Source organism: Lipomyces arxii (genome assembly GCF_038497795.1).
Source record: "Lipomyces arxii strain Phaff 12-163 unplaced genomic scaffold V1512scaffold_1, whole genome shotgun sequence".
Classification (NCBI taxonomy): domain Eukaryota; kingdom Fungi; phylum Ascomycota; class Lipomycetes; order Lipomycetales; family Lipomycetaceae; genus Lipomyces; species Lipomyces arxii.
The window spans coordinates 385596-403408 of NW_027117700.1; the positions used below are offsets into that span (position 1 = coordinate 385596).

The following is a 17813-nucleotide window of genomic DNA, read 5'->3' on the forward strand; positions in this document are numbered from 1 at the left end:
TAGAAGTGCGTACACTCTTGTCCCCTCAATCACAACAATCGCAACTCATGAAGGAAGAACTGTACTGTATTTGCCGCAAACCGGACCAAGGACAATGGATGATTGCTTGTGACATATGCGACAATTGGTACCACGGCAAATGTGTCCATATAGACGAACAAGACGCAGATTTACTCGACACTTACGCGTGCCCAAATTGCACTTCAAAAGGCGGCAAGACGCTATGGAAACGCAAGTGTCTACTCCCAGAATGTAGGCTTCCGGCTCTAGTTGGTAAATCCAAGTATTGCTGTGTCCAGCATGGAGTGAAATACATGACCGACGTCATTGCTGCTCATCGCACTGACTCCGACGACGGCCTGCACAACGCTGCACTTTCCCCGAACGACATCGCGGCACTAATCTCGATCCCGTTCTCTGAATTTAAAGCACTGGGCGACAGTCTACCGCCTGACACAGTCAAGTCACTAACCACACTCGACCATGCTCGTCTGGCGTCTCTGGCCTCACTCAGGCAAGACGTGAACGCGAAAATGCACTACGCAACCGCAAAATCACACTACGCAAGCTACGCAAAATTACGCGCTCAAGCAACTAAACTCTGTGGATTCGATCCAAAGCTCGTCCTTGACGACCACGACTGGATCGCGTTTGTCGACTCGCAAGACGGCAAATCGGTCCTGGACAGAATCAGCTCGTATCTTGACTCACACCCATACGAACCCGACCGCCGCCGTCAAAAACGCAAACCGCTGCAGCCGGAAAGCGATGCCGCTACGCAAGACATCTTGGCTGTTTTGCCGACCGGCACGGAAGGAATGTGTGAGCTCGAGAAACGGAGGTGTAGTAAACATAACGCATGGCAACATATAAGGACTGAAGAAATTGAACTGGATTTACGAGAATGCGCAGACGCATTGGACAAAATTGATAAAGAAGAGGCGGCAATTGCACAGAGAGCTATTATAAGATCATTAAAAGACTCGGTCCATGGTGGAAAGTGTATACTAGTGACTAGTTCTAATGCAACTTAATGTCAACCCTATATGAGCTCGCACGTATTACTATTCATCCGAATAGAGGTTGTGGCACAGACTATGGCCAAATAATTTAGTTGCCATTACGGAATCAGGCCTTGCAATACGCGGTTCACGAAAGAGATGGATACGCGCAGTCATGAAATATGTGTATATCTAATATAAATAATGTATAATCACTCCGCCATTTACAATTCTAACTCATGTCATAATATCAAGTCCAATTTACTCCTTGCCAAACCCGACTCCGGCCTTATACTTTCCAAACTCGTCTCGTCCTGGCGCATCATCACGGACCCAGACCGCAATACTCGTTCCCGGGCACTTAAACTCGCCGAACCCGTCGTCTCCAATCTTGACCTCACCAGGCTCCCACCCCATCACATCCGTCCACACTTCACCTTTATGTTGCTCGCCCACAAACATTCGCTTCTCCCCCGGCCCGGCGTTCGAAACCACGACCGCACATCCGTCTGGCCTGTCCCACGTCCCAAGCCGGACCCAGCCAAGACACGTCGCAAAGTCAAAGTAATCGTCCTGGTTGCCATACGCGTACATCTTGCGTGCCAGAATCAAATCCATCAACTGCCCACCGCACGATGGCACCATCGGGTGCTCGCCACTGATACCTTCAAGATCACCCCAAAACACACACGGGTATCCTTCCTGACGCAGCAAAATCAGCGAGTACGCAATGGCTTTGAAAAAACCTTCAATCGGGGCTTCGAGCGCTTGATACGGCTGGGTGTCGTGGTTCATCACCAGCGTGACCGCGTCTATAGGCCGGATCTGGACAAGCGAGCCGTCAAAAATCTTGCGCAAGTCGTACGACTCAGTCTTGGACGCTTCAGAGAAATTATACACCAGTGGTGCGTCAAACAGACTGAACTGCTGGTACTTGCCGACCCGATCAAGGTACCCACACATATCCTCTAGCGAGTCCTTCCAAAACTCACCGACGAAAAAAAAGTCCCGGTTGAAATTGTCGCGTAAGTTGCCAATGAACTCCATCATGTACTCTTCAGAGAAATGCTTGACCGCATCAAACCGCATCCCGCGCAGTGACAGCCGCTTAGCAATCCACTCGCCCCACGCATTAATGTCCTTTTTGACCTCGGGATGCGAATGGTCAATGTCCGCAAACATCAAATAATCAAAATTACCCTTCTCGTTGTCAACGCTCTGCGCCCACGCTTTAAACTCGCCCAAAATCTTGTAGATCGCGGTCTTCTCGTTCTCGGCATTGTAATCGGTGCCGGAAAAATGCTCCCAGTGCCACTTCATGGCAGAGTATGTCTCCCCGCGACCGGGAAACGTAAACCCGAGCCAGCCGTCAATCTCGTATGGTTCAGACACGATCCGGGTCCGATCCTCGGGATCAACCTCGACCACTCGACACCGTTCAATCTCGTCCGCTGCGGCCTTGTGGTTTAGAATTGCGTCTGCGTCTATTTCTCGCGTTAGGTAGACTCACTGCATAGTAAGTGACTTACAAAGCAACATGCCCGCGTCCTTGCAATTGTCTGCCAGCTCAATCAAATCATTCACATGTCCCCATTTCGTCGGCACAGTTCCCTTCTGGTCGAACTCTCCCAAATCCCATAAATCATAACTACTCATCAGCCTGATCCTCTAGAGTCACACATACTAGACATACATGTCATATCCATTGCCAGCCGGGGTCGACGCTTTACATGTCGGAGGGATCCACATTGCAGTAAACCCAACATCCTTGTACTTTTGAATATCGCGGTTCAATCGTTTCCTGATTATTTAGTCTAACCCGGCGTATACATCAGGTGCCATACCAGTGAGTATTATCATCTATAAAGTCAGTACTATCACACAACGGCATAATCACACAACATACCTGGAACATACCACTCAAACGCCTGCATCATTGTCGCATTCTCTTCTGTTGGCTCTCTCTGTTCAGTCATTTTGATCTATAATGCTAGTATAGTAACAGTCAAGGAGAAGTATCTTAAATAGACAAATGGAAATTCAGGAGGTGTTCGAACATCATGATCTTCAAATGACGTCGTTTGACATTGTCGATCATTACCTGTACACCACATACAATACAATAACTTCGCCATCGTCACGTTAGCGTTTGTCACACACTAATCCGATCGGACGGTTTGTCCCAAGCGAATGCCAATCATATCGTGAAGGCGAAAAACAGATTATAGAAGTGACCAACGGAACATCCCGCATGTCAAAACCTTATTTCCACATTTCCTTCACCTCGTTTTATATTTGTTTATGAGCAAAAACAATACAAACACGAAATGCTCACGTTTTGTCCACATTGTTCAAACTTACTAGCAGTATGTCACATCACATAAAATCATAATCTCCTACTAATAAACAGATATCAAGATCACAGACGGGAGCATATAGATTCGAATGCAAAACATGTCCGTACGAATTCCCAATCCAAGACGAAACCCAGATTTACGAGCGCAAACCAATGAAGCGAAAACAATTAGACGACGTGTTGGGCGGTGAAGGATCGTGGGATAATGCGGACCAGACTACAGCCCAGTGCCCGAATGGTGAATGCGACAATACAAAGGCGTACTTCTTTCAACTTCAAATCAGAAGTGCGGATGAGCCCATGACTACTTTCTATAGAGTACGTTCCCTTATGCCTCCAGTACAAATACTAATGACAGTGCACTAAATGCTTTCACCAATGGCGAGAGAACTAGACACAACGATAGGACTACAAATAATACATTCTTTATTACTTTTTATTTCTTCATATCCACAATAAAAGTACAATGAATACAAATCAAACTCGTTTCAAACCCAAATCTAATATCCGAACGCCGCCAACTTGTCGTCGACCTCGCTCGCGACAGCCTTCTTAGCCGCAGCAACCTTCGCAGCCTCAGCCTTCTTCTTCGCGTAGTACGCAGCCGATTTGACTTTTCGTCGCTCCTCCAGACGGCCAACAACGTCCTGGTACTTCCATCCAACCTCGTGACTCAACCGGCCAACAGTAGTGTACTTCCGACCCGGCTTCAGTCGCAAAACCCGGAGCGCAGGCGGCACAACAACACGCTTCTTCTTGTCGTATGGAGGTGGGACTCCCTCGAAAACTTTCAAACGCTCGAGTGCGGCCTTACCACGTGCTGTCTTGTGCGCAATCATGCCACGAACGGTCTTGTAAAAAATACGCGATGGCGCACGGAAATGGAATGGACCACGGGTCTTGTTGTATCTCGTTCCCTTGCGAAGATATGCGTGGTATTTGACTTCTCTCGTTAGGTCATCATGCTTCTAAATCATTCACAGAAAAACACATACGCTTAGCACGGAAAAACTCTCCAGAGATGTTGAGATCCTCACATCGAACAATAACAATCTTCTGTCCATTCAACAACTGCTTCGCGACAATCGAAGCCAGACGGCCAAGAAGATGTCCCTTTCCTATTTTAATTAGTTCCGATCCACTTGCGCATCCAATAAATAAAAAAGCATACCGTCAATGACAATAACAGACTCAAATGTACTCATTGTTTCTTTTATTGTTTATATACAAATCCGACAAATGCTGGTCGAGTGCTTGTCGGTTGATGGTCGATGTCGATGGTCGTCGATGATGGTAGAATCAATGTTTGTTCGCGATGCTCCTCACTCTCCCAAGCCGCAACCGTGACTGCTTTTAACCCTATTTTTTGCAGCCCTACCTCCTGCATATTCGTCATAATTTATTGTTTCTATTTACATTGAACAAACTACGCGTAAATAAAAGAAACGCGTCAAATGACATCGCCACTCACAGCAATTTTCCCACCTTCAAATCTTTCCGTGCTCTCAGGCTCTGCAAACAATGACACAAAAACGCTTTTCACAATGCACGCCCTTGCTTCTTTTCTTTCATCAACACCAACCGCTTCCGCACTCTGGATCGACACCACAAGTTCATTCCCAGTCTTTTTGTTCCGCGACATACTTTCCCACTACGCGGTTCCACTCGACCGGATGGCACTCGTCAGAACATTTGACGTGACAGGGTTGATTGACAGTGTACGAGACTTGAACGGAACGTATAGCGCTGTCGTCGTGGACTCAATCACTGCCCCGTTCGCGAGAGAAATGGCAGCAGACCAAGTCAAAGGTGCGTTTCGCCATCTCACAATCGCAAATCTAACATACCAGGTCACGCAAAAATGGCGTATTGCTTATCTAATTTACGAACATTCACGCACTCGTACCACGCAACCACAATCCTAATCAACTCCTCTGTTGAAGCTTCAAAGTCAGACACGGTTTACTCCCAATTCTCCCTCACAAAACCAAGCCTCGGACCTACGTTTCTCTACTATGTCGATTTCTGTAGTTTAGTCACTGCCACCTCACCACACCAGTTCGTGTTTGAGATCATTGCGGACCGGACCCGCGCAACCGAAGGACATCTTTTAAACTTCAACATTTTACGCGACTTCTCAATCGAGTTCCCAGATCACAGCAATACATTCTAATACTATCCTACCACGCCGACCGAACAGGCCTGTTCGGCCGTGCCCGTCGCCGTGAGACAACATGCAAAATCAGCGGCCCATCGGTGTCGGCGATCGACGACTGGGTCGGATCAGATTCTATTCGTTAGCTCGCCCCTGATAATTCAATCATACAACTCACCATCCCGTAGCACGCTTTCACGGTTCCAATCCCCGACTAACTCTTGCAACACGCCGTCCGGCAACGTCAACCCTGCATCCTCAATCAAGCTAGTAACAACCGCTCTATCAACATGCGTCTTCTGGCCCAAATCAACACTCTCGTCCCCGTCATCTTCCTCTGACCCATCACCTAAACTCAACTTGGCCTTCACCGTCTCGCCCGGTCCTAACGGCGGAAAGAATTTCGGCGGAACACTGATCCCGCTATCCCACTGCCCACTCGCCTTCCGCCCCGCAATCTCGGCTGCGACCCGAGCGCCTAACTCAGGAACCCCGAGTTTCTTAGCCACAACACCGTAATAACTCAATATGATGCTGTCTAGCGACACCAGGTTCCGCGCCGGCAGTTTCGGCCGGTCCGCGGCCCCGGCGTGCGCTGCGACCAACGTGCTGTGGACAACTTCTTGCAACCGTAGCACCATCGGCAGCCCACGCATAATCCCAAGCAACCCCAGCTTGTCCGCGACCGTGACCAAGATCGCGTTGATGGTCAGGAAGTCGTTAGCACCGTTGCCTGGCTGCAGACAATAATCGTACAAGGTCAGATGCAGTTGGGCTAAAAACTCGGTGCGCGCCCTGCCGCCGTCTTTGACCTTGAACCCGCTCGCGTCGGGATCGACCTCGGCGCTGAAATACGTCAGCAGCGCACTAGCGTACGCAAACTTTATATCCGCGTCCTGGTCTATCAACGCCCATTCGGTCTTCGTCCACGAACTCAACGGCACTATGTTGCGCTTGACACCAGACTCCATCATGTTTGCGACCTTCAAAATCTCCTTGACAACTTTCAGCGCGACCAGCAGCGCAGGCTTATGGTTAAATCGCTGCGTCCGGGCGTCGCGACGAATGTACCTGTCCAAATGCACGTACGACGTCGCCGTCGACGGCGGTTCGGACGACTGCGGAGGCGAAGACGACCCGCCGTCGCTCATGTTTGAGATTGGCCGCATTCGAACCAAAATCTCAGAAACCATGTCTGAGATCTGATCGGAGTAGTAAATATGGGTCGCCAGCCCGCCAATCGCGTACACCAATTGACTCAACAACTGGTCCCGCATTTCGACCGCCCCGGCATCTTTGCCCAGATTTAACAGCCGTAAAATCTGCGAAAACAATACGTGCAACACGTCCGACACCAACAGCCCGGCCAAGTTGACCCTAGACGATAACAGCGAGCCGACCAAAGTCGTAATGACCAAGTGCTTCTTGATCTCTTTGATTGAGATCGACGCCATGACCTCGAGCAAACTCCGCAAAATCACAAAACGTAGCTGCACTGGCGTCCATCTGGCCATGAGATCAACCATCGTCCTGGCCCAGGCCTCGTTGCCCGGATGCGCCATTATGAAATCAACCACCGCGTGCGTCGCAAGCCGGATCTGGCTCTCGTTAGTATCATTGTCGGTGTCGAACAACCGTCTGAGCGCCTGCATCGCAATCACACTTGAGCTCGTCGCAGAAACGTCGTCCGTGTCAACACCGTTGTCGACCGCAGGATGCAGCGTGTTTGTCGACGTCCGCGGTGTGCGCTGGTCCGTCGCCGGCGTCTCGAGCATGGTCACTTTAGAATCGAGCTTGAGCAAGTTATTGTCGGACTCAGAGTACAGCTCGGCCAAGATGACCGGCGCAATGATCTGGATCTGTTGCCGCGTCTGACCATTCTGCGACCCAAGCGCTTCTGACGCGGAAACGCTCTTTGCAGCACTCAGTCGGACCAACGTCCATCCCGAATCTTGCGGCGTTGTGGATTTAGATCCGGCGGTCATGTACAGTTCAAGCAGTTCCATGAACCTGCGTACAAAATCCTTGTCGTCAACAAGCAACCCGCCATCATGATGTTCGCAAAACGCAGTGAACTAGATCCATGTCAGCGTAAACACTCTCCATCTCTTGCATAGACATTACAGTAGCAGAAGTATACTGGCACAGAGCAAGATCATTTGAATTCAGCACAGTAGTAAGAATCGAAATCAGAAAATCAGCATAGACGTTCAAATCGTTTGCACATTTATCAATCAATGCCTTCGTGATATCCAGGGTGACTTGTACGTTTCTATGACATCAGCTCAGGCTTAAATCACGACCGACCCGTTCATACCCTGATCTTCCTCTCCAAACATCTGATCTCACTTTCCGCTCAAGAAACCGCCCAACTTTAGGCAACTTCGTCCGTCGGGTAGATACGTAATACAGCAAATACGACAACTCAGAGCTATTCGGATGCTTCTCTTGTGATCTTCCTCCGGGGTAGCATTGTAGTATTAGACGCTGGTGCTTTGGTCTGAACTTGTTGCGCATTGTATCATATGGAAATGCAACAATTGACACGAGCCCACACGCGTAATCTGTGCAATTATAGTGTTCAATCTCCGAAGGCGCCAGTTTGAAAGATTGTGCCGGGCTCGAGTCTGCTTCAAACTGCACTGACTTCAGGGGTCATCGCTGACTTTTCGGTTGAACCTAACCCAAAGTGGGAATACTAAAAAAATATATTTATTACATTCAAACTGCATTCACTCTACAACATACACTCAAATCGTCTTAATCAGGATCAAAAATATCATAACAATGCTGCAACAAAATACTCATCGCCGCAGAACACCACTTCGTATCTTCCGGCTCGGTCGCAGCAAGGGAAGCACCCCACGCGGCACCTAAACCGTTCGCAGTCATTCCGTTCGCGCTGTAATGCTGCTGCACGTTGTACAGATGTATTACTAGACACTTTAAAGTGGTGTAGTTCTCATTAGGTAACGTGTTCACCGCCGCGTGCACCCCGTTCTGCCGATCCTCGTCGTTCAGAGCCTCTGTCGCGGCGGCAAACTCGGCCTTGAGCTGGTTCGTGAAGATTGTCTCCGGTAATTGCCGGAAATACATCTTTAGCACCGTCGCGAGCGCGTAAATATCATTACCAAACGATGCAGGATTGTCGAAATCAATACTGAGCGGATCAGCAGTCCAAACCTTCTGGTATATCGCGTCAATGTTCGCGTGCGTCCCGATCGCGCTGTAGATCCTATCACGGTCAAGACCGTACTTCTCGACGGCCTCAATCGCACGGATCACAAAAATAGGCGCAGCCACACCATCAACCCCAAGCAGGACCCGCTCCTGCTGCATCGTGTCTTCGAGCGACGGGCGCCAGCCTGCCCTACCTTTCATCCGGTCTGGCATCAGCGGCTGTCCACTCGCAGCGCTCAGTCCCAACCCGGCACCACCCGGTAGCGGTTGTTGAACGGTTGGCGTAATGGTCCTCGTAACGGTCGGCGATTGAGGCGTGATTGGCGAAGCATATGGCGCCGGGTACGGCAGTGTGCTGGGCGCAGACCGAGCTTGAACCGGCATCTGCGGCGGAGGCTGCTGCTGTCTCAGCGTCAGCGCGGGTTGTGCGTTCACGCCAGTATTCGCTTGCTGTCGCGGGGCGGCGGTAGCAGCCTGGGGGCGTCCACCGGTATTGACCCCACCGGTATTGACCCCACCGGTATTGACCCCACCGGTATTGACCCCACCGGTATTGACCCCACCGGCCACGGAAGCAGCACTAGCCGCGACCGTAGACCACGTGGAGGCCGGTTTCGTCACCTCGGGCTTGAACGGGTGCTCGATCGAGTTGTGTTTGCGATACACTACCTGTGTATGCACCAGTGACGCACCGTTGCGGGCCCGCAAGATGTAGTTCACAAAGTCGTCGTCAATGTCAATATTTTTTGCCAAGTCTGACAAACTCAAGTCAGTAGATGCGTCAGCTTTCATTGGGCTGACAGTCAGACCGTGGCTGAGAGCTAGACGTTCAGTCACGTTCGCTGGTTGTTAGTTTATGGTGGATTATGAGTCAACGGCACTTACTGTATCGTGTGAAATGAAGCGCAAGACAAGAATCAAAAAGGCGCATCTCGCTTTGCAAGTTCGCAATGTTCTCAGGTCGATAGGTCTTGATGAGCTGGTTGTAGAGATTGTTTGCCGTGATGACTCGGTCATGGTATTCCAAGTCAGCAGAAGCGACTTTCTTCCCCATTTCGTCAATCACCTAGACTCTTTTAGCGTTGCTTTTGCATATTATAAAAACAACAACACGTACTTGTGGTGTATTTTTGTTCGATTTGAACTTCAATGTGCCACGTTTTAAAGGGTCGTTATGCTTAAGTGCGACCAACTCTTCACATAAAGAGTAATACTTTTGCCGCATCTTCTCAGCAGCCTGTTCCGCATCCGACACATTTTTCTCGTCCTTCATGGCTTTGTCCTTGATGATCTTCCTGTTCTTTTCCGCGCGCTTGCACATCTCCGACAAATCCTCGTGCAATTTTCCCAGTTCAGACGCGTATGCCAGAGAGAAGTTTGCCAACCGGTCATGCATTTGGTTGACAAAGTTGAACGACCTCAAAAATGAACTGTCGCGTTTGTCAAGCTTTGATAAGTTGTCGCGTGTCGCTTTAACCAAATGAATCTGAGCTTCCAGTTGTCAGTAAATGTATAAAGAGTAAGCAGCTAACAGGATTCATACAGCTAGCGTTCGCACGTTCCAAACTTTCACGCTTTTTTAAGAACGCAACAAATTCCTTAATAAACAGTCAAACTATACTCCTTCTAATGTAGCGCATTATTAAATACCTTTCCAGCACCAATACTAGCCTTTAATCGTTTTAGCAAAACAGTCACTCCAATCTAACAAGTCAGTTCACAGCATTATATATACACACTCGGACATCACGTACATCAGACTGTAAAATTTCATGCACGCGACCATCATCAATAGAATGTCCTGTAACAGATTTCGATGACCCGTCTGTGATCGACAGTGACGATGTTGACCCGTTCACCGATTCATCCATTGTTGAAGTTCAACTGCACGATAGCTAGTGTTGAAAGCTTCCTTTATAAAGGCTATAAGACGTACGTACGGTTGAATCGGCCGAACTCTTTGTACGTCGTTGACTCAGCGCGCAAATCAACCGCAGCAAAAAAATCAACAGTCACGTGACCGACTTGCGTTCTTTAACGCGCTTCATTCGTTCTGTTTACGTCATCAGAAAATGGACGAGATAGCAAATGCAATAAGTGATTTGATCGAGTTGCAGCACGATTTGACGCCTGTGTTCGTGCCGGTTCACGCGTTTCCACCAACCGCGCTTGAGTTTCTACGACAGGTCCATTCAAACCAGCCGGCTGTGTATAAAGGTCAGCACCCGCGAATACTTTGTAGACAAAAAATAAATGAACTGACGGAAACCCTTCGTAGCTGCTGCGCGTGACTGGCCGGCACTTGATCCTACGAGCAGGCAGACTTGGTCGAAGCAGTATCTTGCAGACAAACTACGAGACACGACCGTGAACGTTTCAGAGACACCATTTGGGTGCGTATTTGGTCTAGTACTACGACGAATCAAGAGACTCATGAGATAGAAATGCAGACTCGGTTGTGGATGGAATGTTTGTGAAGCCACATGAGTGTGAGATGCCGTTCACGAAGTTTTTGGACGCACTGGTGAGTGAGAACGGGAGCGTATGTTACATGCAATCGCAGAATAATAACATGGCGTCTGAATTTCCTGATTTGGTGGTCGATGTCGAGATGGAAGTCGGGTTTGCGTCTGAAGCATTTGGAGTTGAGCCCGAAGCAGTTAATTTGTGGATTGGAAGTAGTAAAAGCACGACTAGTTTGCATAAAGGTATGTGTAGATGTGCGTGTATTGAGTGTAATAGCCTTAACATGGTAGATCCATATGAGAACTTACATGTTCAGATATTAGGAAAAAAAGTGTTTAAGCTAATTTCACCATTTGAACATATTGCAGTCAGAGGTTAGTCCGAATACGCGCAAATCATGACAAAGACTGACGTACAGAAACAAACGTACAAAACGCAACGTACGTCAAAACAGACACAGGATTCACAATCAGACCAGATAAGGGAACAATACCATGGCCTATAGCAGACCCAGACAGGCTTGACAGTACAGAAAAATGGCACAAACAGTGTAGAGTACTTGAACTTACACTTGAACCAGGAGATATGCTTTATTTACCTGCACTTTGGTATCATAAAGTATCACAACAGTCAGACCAAGACGGGATCTGTTGTAGTCTTAATTTTTGGTACGACATGGATTTCACGGGTCCCTTGTGGTCAGCAGCGGGGTTTGTACGCCAATGCGCAAATGTCGTTTTAAGCTCAAAGTAAATAAAATGCAAGGAGGTTCGTTCGAGCTTGTTTAAAACCACTCCAATTGTTCAACCTTCTTCACCATATTTTTAAAATGCAAAGTATTAAATGTGTAGTGACTGGTGATGGGTATGTTTTAAAGTGTGTATTTGTTTATGTAATACTAATTGATAGTAACGTCGGAAAGACGTGTATGCTTATTAGTTACACCACAAATGCATTTCCCGAGGAATACGTTCCTACAGTGTACGCTGATCTCTTTTTACGTTATTTCAAAACTTATTATTCAGCTTCGACAATTACTCGGCAAATGTCATGGTCGATTCTAGACCGATCAACCTCGGATTGTGGGATACAGCTGGTCAAGAAGATTACGACCGGCTTAGACCATTATCATACCCTCAAACAAACGTCTTTTTAATCTGTTTTTCGCTCGTCAGTCCGCCGTCGTTCGAGAATGTACGCACAAAGGTTAGTACTGTGTTTGTGACATAATGAATCACGCTGAAACTTTGAAAAGTGGTATCCTGAAATCTCACACCATGCCCCAAACACACCAATCATCCTGGTCGGAACTAAACTCGACCTGCGTGAAGATAGACTGACGATTGATAAACTACGTGAACGCAGAATGACCCCGATATCATACCCGCAAGGCCTGCAAATGGCGAAAGATATCCACGCAGTCAGGTATGAGTATAGTCAATATCTACTTTTCAGAAATTGATAAAGTAGATACCTCGAATGCTCAGCATACACACAGAAAGGACTTAAGAGCGTGTTTGATGAAGCTATAAGGTACGTGATTTGCACTTCTCCATGCGATACTAACACGTTCAGGGCAGTATTAACACCCAAAGCAGCCCCAAAGAAACAGAAAAAGTGCGTGATCCTGTAGAAGTTTACGATTCTTATTTTTGTATAGACTACGTTTATCTCATTTTTATCATACTTTGCAATTTGGTTTATAGCTATGGGTCGGGTACTTTTGTTTTTCTTTTTTCACCTTTGGCGCTGTTTAATGTATTCATGATATCATACATTTTATTCCCCAACCTGTGCCAGTCTAGATGGATGCACAAACCCAGTATCACCACTACTTCCACCACTCATTGCTTTAGTCCGTTCCTTCTTCAACGCAACTTCCTGGATCCCCCGTCGTTCGTCCGCAAGCTTCTCGTTCTTTTCTCTGACCTTCTGCATTCTCGCACCACTACTCCCTCCCCCGCCTGCAGTAAGCTCAACATTGATCTTCCGACCATCGAGTTCGGTATGGTGAAGACGCAAACACACATTCATCCGTTTACTAGCGTCTGACCCCACAAACTCGGCAAACGCAAACCCCTTCACTTTTTTCGTCACCTTGTCGGTCGGCAATCGCACCACATCGGGCTTGCTTGCACTTAAATGCTCACGTAAACTGTCGCTTGTCGCACTGTACGGCAAGTTCCCCACAAACAAAATAAACCGATTCCTCCCATCCCCATTCACCTTCTTCGCCTTCTCTCCATCTTCACTTTCCCGTTTTCGCTTCTTATTCTCCTTGACCGTCTGGCTTTCCTTTTCCTTCTCTGTTTCTTTCTCCTTCTCATTCATAAGCTTCTCCTTCTTGGCCTTCCGCTTAGCTTCCTTCTCAGCCTTGACAGCAGCATACGCTTCATCGTCCATTTTCTCCTTTGGCACCTTCACAACTTTGGTCCCGCTCTTGGCCGCAGCCCGAAACTCGGCCGCCTTTAATTTCCGCTTCGATACTCGCTCTGACATTTTGCTGTATGTTGTGTGTAATCTTCTTACTTATCAAGGTGTCAGAAATAATTTTTCAACCTATTTTGTTAGGGTTAGGGTTGTTTTGCTTGCGAAGTCGAACTCGCAAATTAGACAATGATCCGGGGTATAAAGTAAAAAACAGCGCTTCAAATTTCTTATAGCTACGTTATACAGGCTATATACACTATAATCTACGTTATACACCTCGCGCATTCTTCATGGTTCCAACGACTAGCTGAATCATCTCTGTAAAAAACGAGCCGCATAGTTGGGACTACCCCTGAAAATCAATTTGCCAAATCAAGCAATACACAAACAACTTATCAGGTTATTTGATTTATTTCACATATTAAAATACACTTTAACACAAAAGGTTCGTTATTCATAATCAGCAATACAAAAAAACACGTTTCTTTTATTTCACGTCAAAAAACTCAAAGTCGCCCATAAACACGCCGTAAACACACGCTCAGCTCAAATTATCACAATGTTAATCAAATCTTTTGTGTATCACAAACCATCTGTCTCGCTTTTTTTTTTTCTTCTTCTTTTTTTCAACTAAAAAAATAGTAAAAGGTAAGTTACTATATTACAATCTAGCTATGTCTAGCTATGATGATCTTCAAAAAAAAGTCTAGCTCTGGTCTACTGGCTAGTGACATGCACACATCCAGATCCGTGTCTTATAAGTCCGGAACAACTCGCGCACAAGGTCGCGAAAGTCAACACGGCGATGAGCAATGTAAAACAATGTAAGTTTCCGGCGATCCCTGTATTGTCAGTAAACATCACTTGCAACAAAAATTTCTCCCACCATTGATACTCGGCATCAAAAATGTCCATGTCAAGTCCGCGATCTTGAACCATCTGAAGACACGTAAGTCTTGCTTTCTCTTCGTCTAATTCCTTTTTGTGCAGTTGCTGAATCTCGACAGGCTGAGCAAAACGAATGATTTGTTTCGGCTGTAGAATGGTCGCAATGTTGACTGAATCCATGTTGACGGTTCCGTCGGTATTGATGTTGTGCTGCAACGCAATCTGTTGCTCGCGGTGTTGCAAAACCTTAATCCGCCGCCCGGTCTCAACAGATATATTCTCGTGAGTAATCCGGCCAAGGTCACGGCCGCGATCGGCATCGACAATTACAACATCACCGATCTTGACCTCAAGCCCTGACCCATCAGGCAAATAAAATATATCAACCCTCCCGGCTTTGAACTCAACGACATACAATCGTTGACTAAGCAAGAACGGCGACGTGTAAGATGGGTTGACTGGGGTGCGTACAAGAACAGACGGACCGCCACCAGACGCGATGTTTTGGAACATCTGGTTGCGCTCACTGTTATGAGTAAAGTAATGATCAAACATGATACATGCAGACTTATAATTCATGTCACGATCAATATCAAACTCCGAATCAGCCGTATTTTCCAAATGAATCACGTTTCCGTTTAATGTATCCTGAGTATAGAAGTTTGACCTTAACGGAATCACATAATCCCGGTCCCGTCCACGTTCTACTGGGAGCTGCGCTTCCTGGAACTGAGGGACATGTTGTTTCAAAGCTCGCTGCGGCTGTGGCGGTGTGTCGAGAGAGAAACGACGTGATTCTTGAGGACTCCATACCTCATTCCCGGACAGCCCTGCCGACATGGATAAGCGTTGCAAAACGCCGGAACGATGAGTGGGAAAGTTGTCATCCTCGTCTTCGTAGAAAACATCAGTATTAGAATCTCTGACTGAAAAGAACCGCGGCCGAGAAGGGTTTGAATCGCCAGAGTAGCTCAGGCTGCGATATGGTGTGAAATCAGGAAACGTGTCTTGTCTTGGCTGAGTTTGCCCTTGTGTCGGTCTAGACTCGCGCCAGAGCGGCGACGAGAACGTTGCTCGCGAAGATGCAAACCAGCGTTCAGTGTCGATCGCAGGCTCGTGTGCGGCGGACGGATTTGAAACGGTTGGTGACAGTGCGGGCAGTTCGTCAGACGGACGGGGGCGAGACGAGAATTCTGCAGCATAAGATGGACGACGAGACGATAAAGCCGATATGGACGGATGAAAATTGTCAGGAATATAATGAGGGCCTGCATCATCATCGTTTGAGTAAGTTGAAGACTGAGAAGACGAGTCGTCAGGCATTGTGAGAGCTGAGAAGAATGACGACAGGTTCTCGATCTTGCCATTTGTAGGCTGGACAGGATGATCTGATAGACGAGACGACATTGGTCTTGAAGAACCAATAGGGGATACAGCAGGCATTGTTTCTTGCTGTTGTTGCTGTTGTTGCTGTTGCTGTTGTTGCTGGTGAATAGGCGAGATTGTTAAGTTTAGTGGGGAAAGCCGCATGTGCGACAAGCTAAAAAAGAGGAGAATAAGATCCTTTTCTTAATAATAATAAACACTTTTGATTTTATAAAATCAAACGATGAAAAGAGGATAAATATACGATCAAAAAGTGAGTAAAAAGGAGGGAAAGTAGAAGAAGAGGCGGAGGAGACAAAAAAAAGGCTTAAAGAATCCGACGTCACTCAATTTGGGTCAAAACGGTGAGTGCGGGGTGTCGTGTGACGATATGCTGCAAGTGTGTAGTACATATGGTGTAAATAGGCATATAGTGTGTGCATAATGTAATGTGCGTATACTTAATACTGATTTATATGTATAGATGTGATGCAATATACGCAGAACCTGTTCATAGGTGGAGTGACGATCAATACACACTAATATTACACATTTATACCATAAATTTATTTTACAGTGCAAACATCCCGTGCGGCGATCGACGTTTACTCCACACGTCATCTCCACTCACATATAAATCACATTGTATCAGTCTATTAATGCAATAGACATATTAAACAACTTAACAATTGCAAATTAGATTTTAAACAATGAAAGAAAGAAATGGTAGCGGTTCATCGAGACATTCAAGCACAGCTAGTCTTACAATTCATGCTTTGCCTCGTCAAATCTTACTCCCAATGATGGACAGACCAAACGAAATGAACGCACTAGTTAACTACAATACTACGTTCTTTTCTCAGCTAGAGTCCGCACTAGGTCCAGCGTATCGTGAGAATTTGCTGCCTTTGTTTTCTACCACGCGGGACCGTATCGACGATGCAACGTTTCTCGAATCAGCGAGACGTATATTCGGAGACTCGTCGTGTCTTGGGAGGACATGGATTGAGTTTTGCAGAATAGTAGGATGCGATGACGAGTCTGTCATTACTCCTGAAACGTCTCCTTCCAGAAAGTCGAGCGAACAGCAGCGAGAATCAGACACGTTAAATACTCGGAAAGAATCACTCGAGTTTGCAAACCCATTCTCAAAAAACCATCGCAAGACAGCTTCAGACTCTTCTTCACTTTCTTTATCACCATTGATGACTTTTGCAGACCCAATACAAGAAGAATAACAGGATGCTTTACGAACAGAACATGGACAGAACGGGTATAGTTGGTATTCACGAAATGTAAAATAAATAATGATTCAACATTGGAATTTTTGGTCATGGTGAATTGAATATTAAAAATGAACCTCTGAAGCCGTAAATAAAGTTGACGTGATATAAAAGTTTGACGATTTTTGAACTATCTATACACAAAACATTACCATTCTTTACGACCGTGGGGGTCCTCGTCGTGCAGGAGCACGAGTGCGCTCAACCTGCTTCTTGTGTGTGGCAGGAACAATCTCCGCTGGGAGATGGAGCCATTCTCTCAAATACTCAAGACCTTCCTCAGTCAAGGAGTAGTAGTAGTATTGCCACGAGAATCTGGTCTTGACAAATCCACGTGAGTCCAATGACTGAAGTGCCTTAATGACCTATCCCAATTAGTCTCGACTTCGTCTTTTGGCTTTGATTCCAACGTACGTAAAGATTCTTGGTGTCTATTTCATCATGCTTTGGCTGGTTGTAATCCTTCTTCGCGACAACGACGCCCTCTTCACACTTGATTAGTCGATGATATATAGTACAAACATTCAATACGTACCCTTGAACAGGTAGGTGTGAATTTTCTGGCGGTCACTCTTGGGAATCAGCATTTTGGTGATGTATGAACGTCGGTTGAACTAGTTAGTGTGAATACTCAATTGACGACTTTCACGATGCGTTACTGGAAAGGGGCCGTGACTGCTGCCAATTGT

General features: G+C 46.8%; 13 protein-coding genes across 13 annotated transcripts; 6 read left to right on the top strand and 7 right to left on the bottom strand.

The window, feature by feature from the left end:
- Nucleotides 1-11: 11 nt before the first annotated feature.
- On the top strand, nt 12-1243 carry V1512DRAFT_256063 (uncharacterized protein). The gene has a single exon (XM_066914928.1). The coding sequence runs from the start codon at nt 48-50 to the stop codon at nt 1032-1034; it is 987 nt and encodes a 328-aa protein (XP_066774080.1). The 5' UTR covers nt 12-47; the 3' UTR covers nt 1035-1243.
- Nucleotides 1170-3459, bottom strand: V1512DRAFT_218265 (glycoside hydrolase superfamily). The gene is made up of 5 exons (XM_066913622.1): nt 2908-3459; nt 2846-2861; nt 2695-2802; nt 2531-2649; nt 1170-2485 (listed from the first exon to the last, which is right to left on the bottom strand). Exons 1-5 carry the CDS (start codon nt 2975-2977, stop codon nt 1263-1265), a joined length of 1536 nt encoding a protein of 511 aa, XP_066774081.1. The 5' UTR covers nt 2978-3459; the 3' UTR covers nt 1170-1262.
- On the top strand, nt 3412-3751 carry V1512DRAFT_200744 (uncharacterized protein; the record flags this gene model as incomplete). The annotated part of the gene is made up of 2 exons (XM_066913203.1): nt 3412-3675; nt 3716-3751. Coding segments are annotated over 2 exons (300 nt in total), but the record flags the coding sequence as incomplete, so codon positions are not given.
- A 26-nt stretch (nt 3752-3777) lies between these two features.
- On the bottom strand, nt 3778-4651 carry V1512DRAFT_218271 (60S ribosomal protein uL13). Its single transcript, XM_066913623.1, has 3 exons — nt 4529-4651; nt 4353-4475; nt 3778-4300 (listed from the first exon to the last, which is right to left on the bottom strand). The coding sequence occupies exons 1-3, from the start codon at nt 4560-4562 to the stop codon at nt 3858-3860; spliced, it is 600 nt and encodes a 199-aa protein (XP_066774083.1). The 5' UTR covers nt 4563-4651; the 3' UTR covers nt 3778-3857.
- Nucleotides 4652-4795: 144 nt separating this feature from the next.
- V1512DRAFT_256073 (uncharacterized protein) lies at nt 4796-5683 on the top strand. Its single transcript, XM_066914929.1, has 2 exons — nt 4796-5166; nt 5208-5683. Exons 1-2 carry the CDS (start codon nt 4812-4814, stop codon nt 5528-5530), a joined length of 678 nt encoding a protein of 225 aa, XP_066774084.1. The 5' UTR covers nt 4796-4811; the 3' UTR covers nt 5531-5683.
- On the bottom strand, nt 5504-8130 carry V1512DRAFT_256074 (uncharacterized protein). The gene is made up of 4 exons (XM_066914930.1): nt 7830-8130; nt 7637-7784; nt 5691-7587; nt 5504-5647 (listed from the first exon to the last, which is right to left on the bottom strand). The coding sequence occupies exons 1-4, from the start codon at nt 8027-8029 to the stop codon at nt 5538-5540; spliced, it is 2355 nt and encodes a 784-aa protein (XP_066774085.1). The 5' UTR covers nt 8030-8130; the 3' UTR covers nt 5504-5537.
- Nucleotides 8131-8201: 71 nt separating this feature from the next.
- V1512DRAFT_288557 (uncharacterized protein) lies at nt 8202-10655 on the bottom strand. Its single transcript, XM_066918144.1, has 6 exons — nt 10447-10655; nt 10343-10396; nt 10236-10290; nt 9810-10183; nt 9578-9758; nt 8202-9534 (listed from the first exon to the last, which is right to left on the bottom strand). The coding sequence occupies exons 1-6, from the start codon at nt 10561-10563 to the stop codon at nt 8273-8275; spliced, it is 2043 nt and encodes a 680-aa protein (XP_066774086.1). The 5' UTR covers nt 10564-10655; the 3' UTR covers nt 8202-8272.
- A 109-nt stretch (nt 10656-10764) lies between these two features.
- On the top strand, nt 10765-11911 carry V1512DRAFT_200261 (phospholipase A2; the record flags this gene model as incomplete). The annotated part of the gene is made up of 5 exons (XM_066913184.1): nt 10765-10909; nt 10971-11085; nt 11135-11400; nt 11449-11532; nt 11577-11911. 5 exons carry the CDS (start codon nt 10765-10767, stop codon nt 11909-11911), a joined length of 945 nt encoding a protein of 314 aa, XP_066774087.1.
- V1512DRAFT_6236 (rac protein) lies at nt 11783-12864 on the top strand. Its single transcript, XM_066918457.1, has 6 exons — nt 11783-12022; nt 12068-12139; nt 12184-12364; nt 12414-12583; nt 12629-12691; nt 12734-12864. Exons 1-6 carry the CDS (start codon nt 11988-11990, stop codon nt 12789-12791), a joined length of 579 nt encoding a protein of 192 aa, XP_066774088.1. The 5' UTR covers nt 11783-11987; the 3' UTR covers nt 12792-12864.
- Nucleotides 12837-13844, bottom strand: V1512DRAFT_256082 (uncharacterized protein). The gene has a single exon (XM_066914931.1). The coding sequence runs from the start codon at nt 13655-13657 to the stop codon at nt 12938-12940; it is 720 nt and encodes a 239-aa protein (XP_066774089.1). The 5' UTR covers nt 13658-13844; the 3' UTR covers nt 12837-12937.
- A 269-nt stretch (nt 13845-14113) lies between these two features.
- On the bottom strand, nt 14114-16022 carry V1512DRAFT_256083 (PSP1 C-terminal conserved region-domain-containing protein). The gene is made up of 2 exons (XM_066914932.1): nt 14475-16022; nt 14114-14430 (listed from the first exon to the last, which is right to left on the bottom strand). The coding sequence occupies exons 1-2, from the start codon at nt 16004-16006 to the stop codon at nt 14313-14315; spliced, it is 1650 nt and encodes a 549-aa protein (XP_066774090.1). The 5' UTR covers nt 16007-16022; the 3' UTR covers nt 14114-14312.
- Nucleotides 16023-16462: 440 nt separating this feature from the next.
- On the top strand, nt 16463-17244 carry V1512DRAFT_256086 (uncharacterized protein). Its single transcript, XM_066914933.1, has one exon. It carries the CDS (start codon nt 16552-16554, stop codon nt 17077-17079), a length of 528 nt encoding a protein of 175 aa, XP_066774091.1. The 5' UTR covers nt 16463-16551; the 3' UTR covers nt 17080-17244.
- A 38-nt stretch (nt 17245-17282) lies between these two features.
- V1512DRAFT_250514 (40S ribosomal protein eS10) lies at nt 17283-17711 on the bottom strand (the record flags this gene model as incomplete). Its single annotated transcript, XM_066914663.1, has 3 exons — nt 17283-17489; nt 17539-17609; nt 17660-17711. 3 exons carry the CDS (start codon nt 17709-17711, stop codon nt 17283-17285), a joined length of 330 nt encoding a protein of 109 aa, XP_066774092.1.
- Nucleotides 17712-17813: the final 102 nt, after the last annotated feature.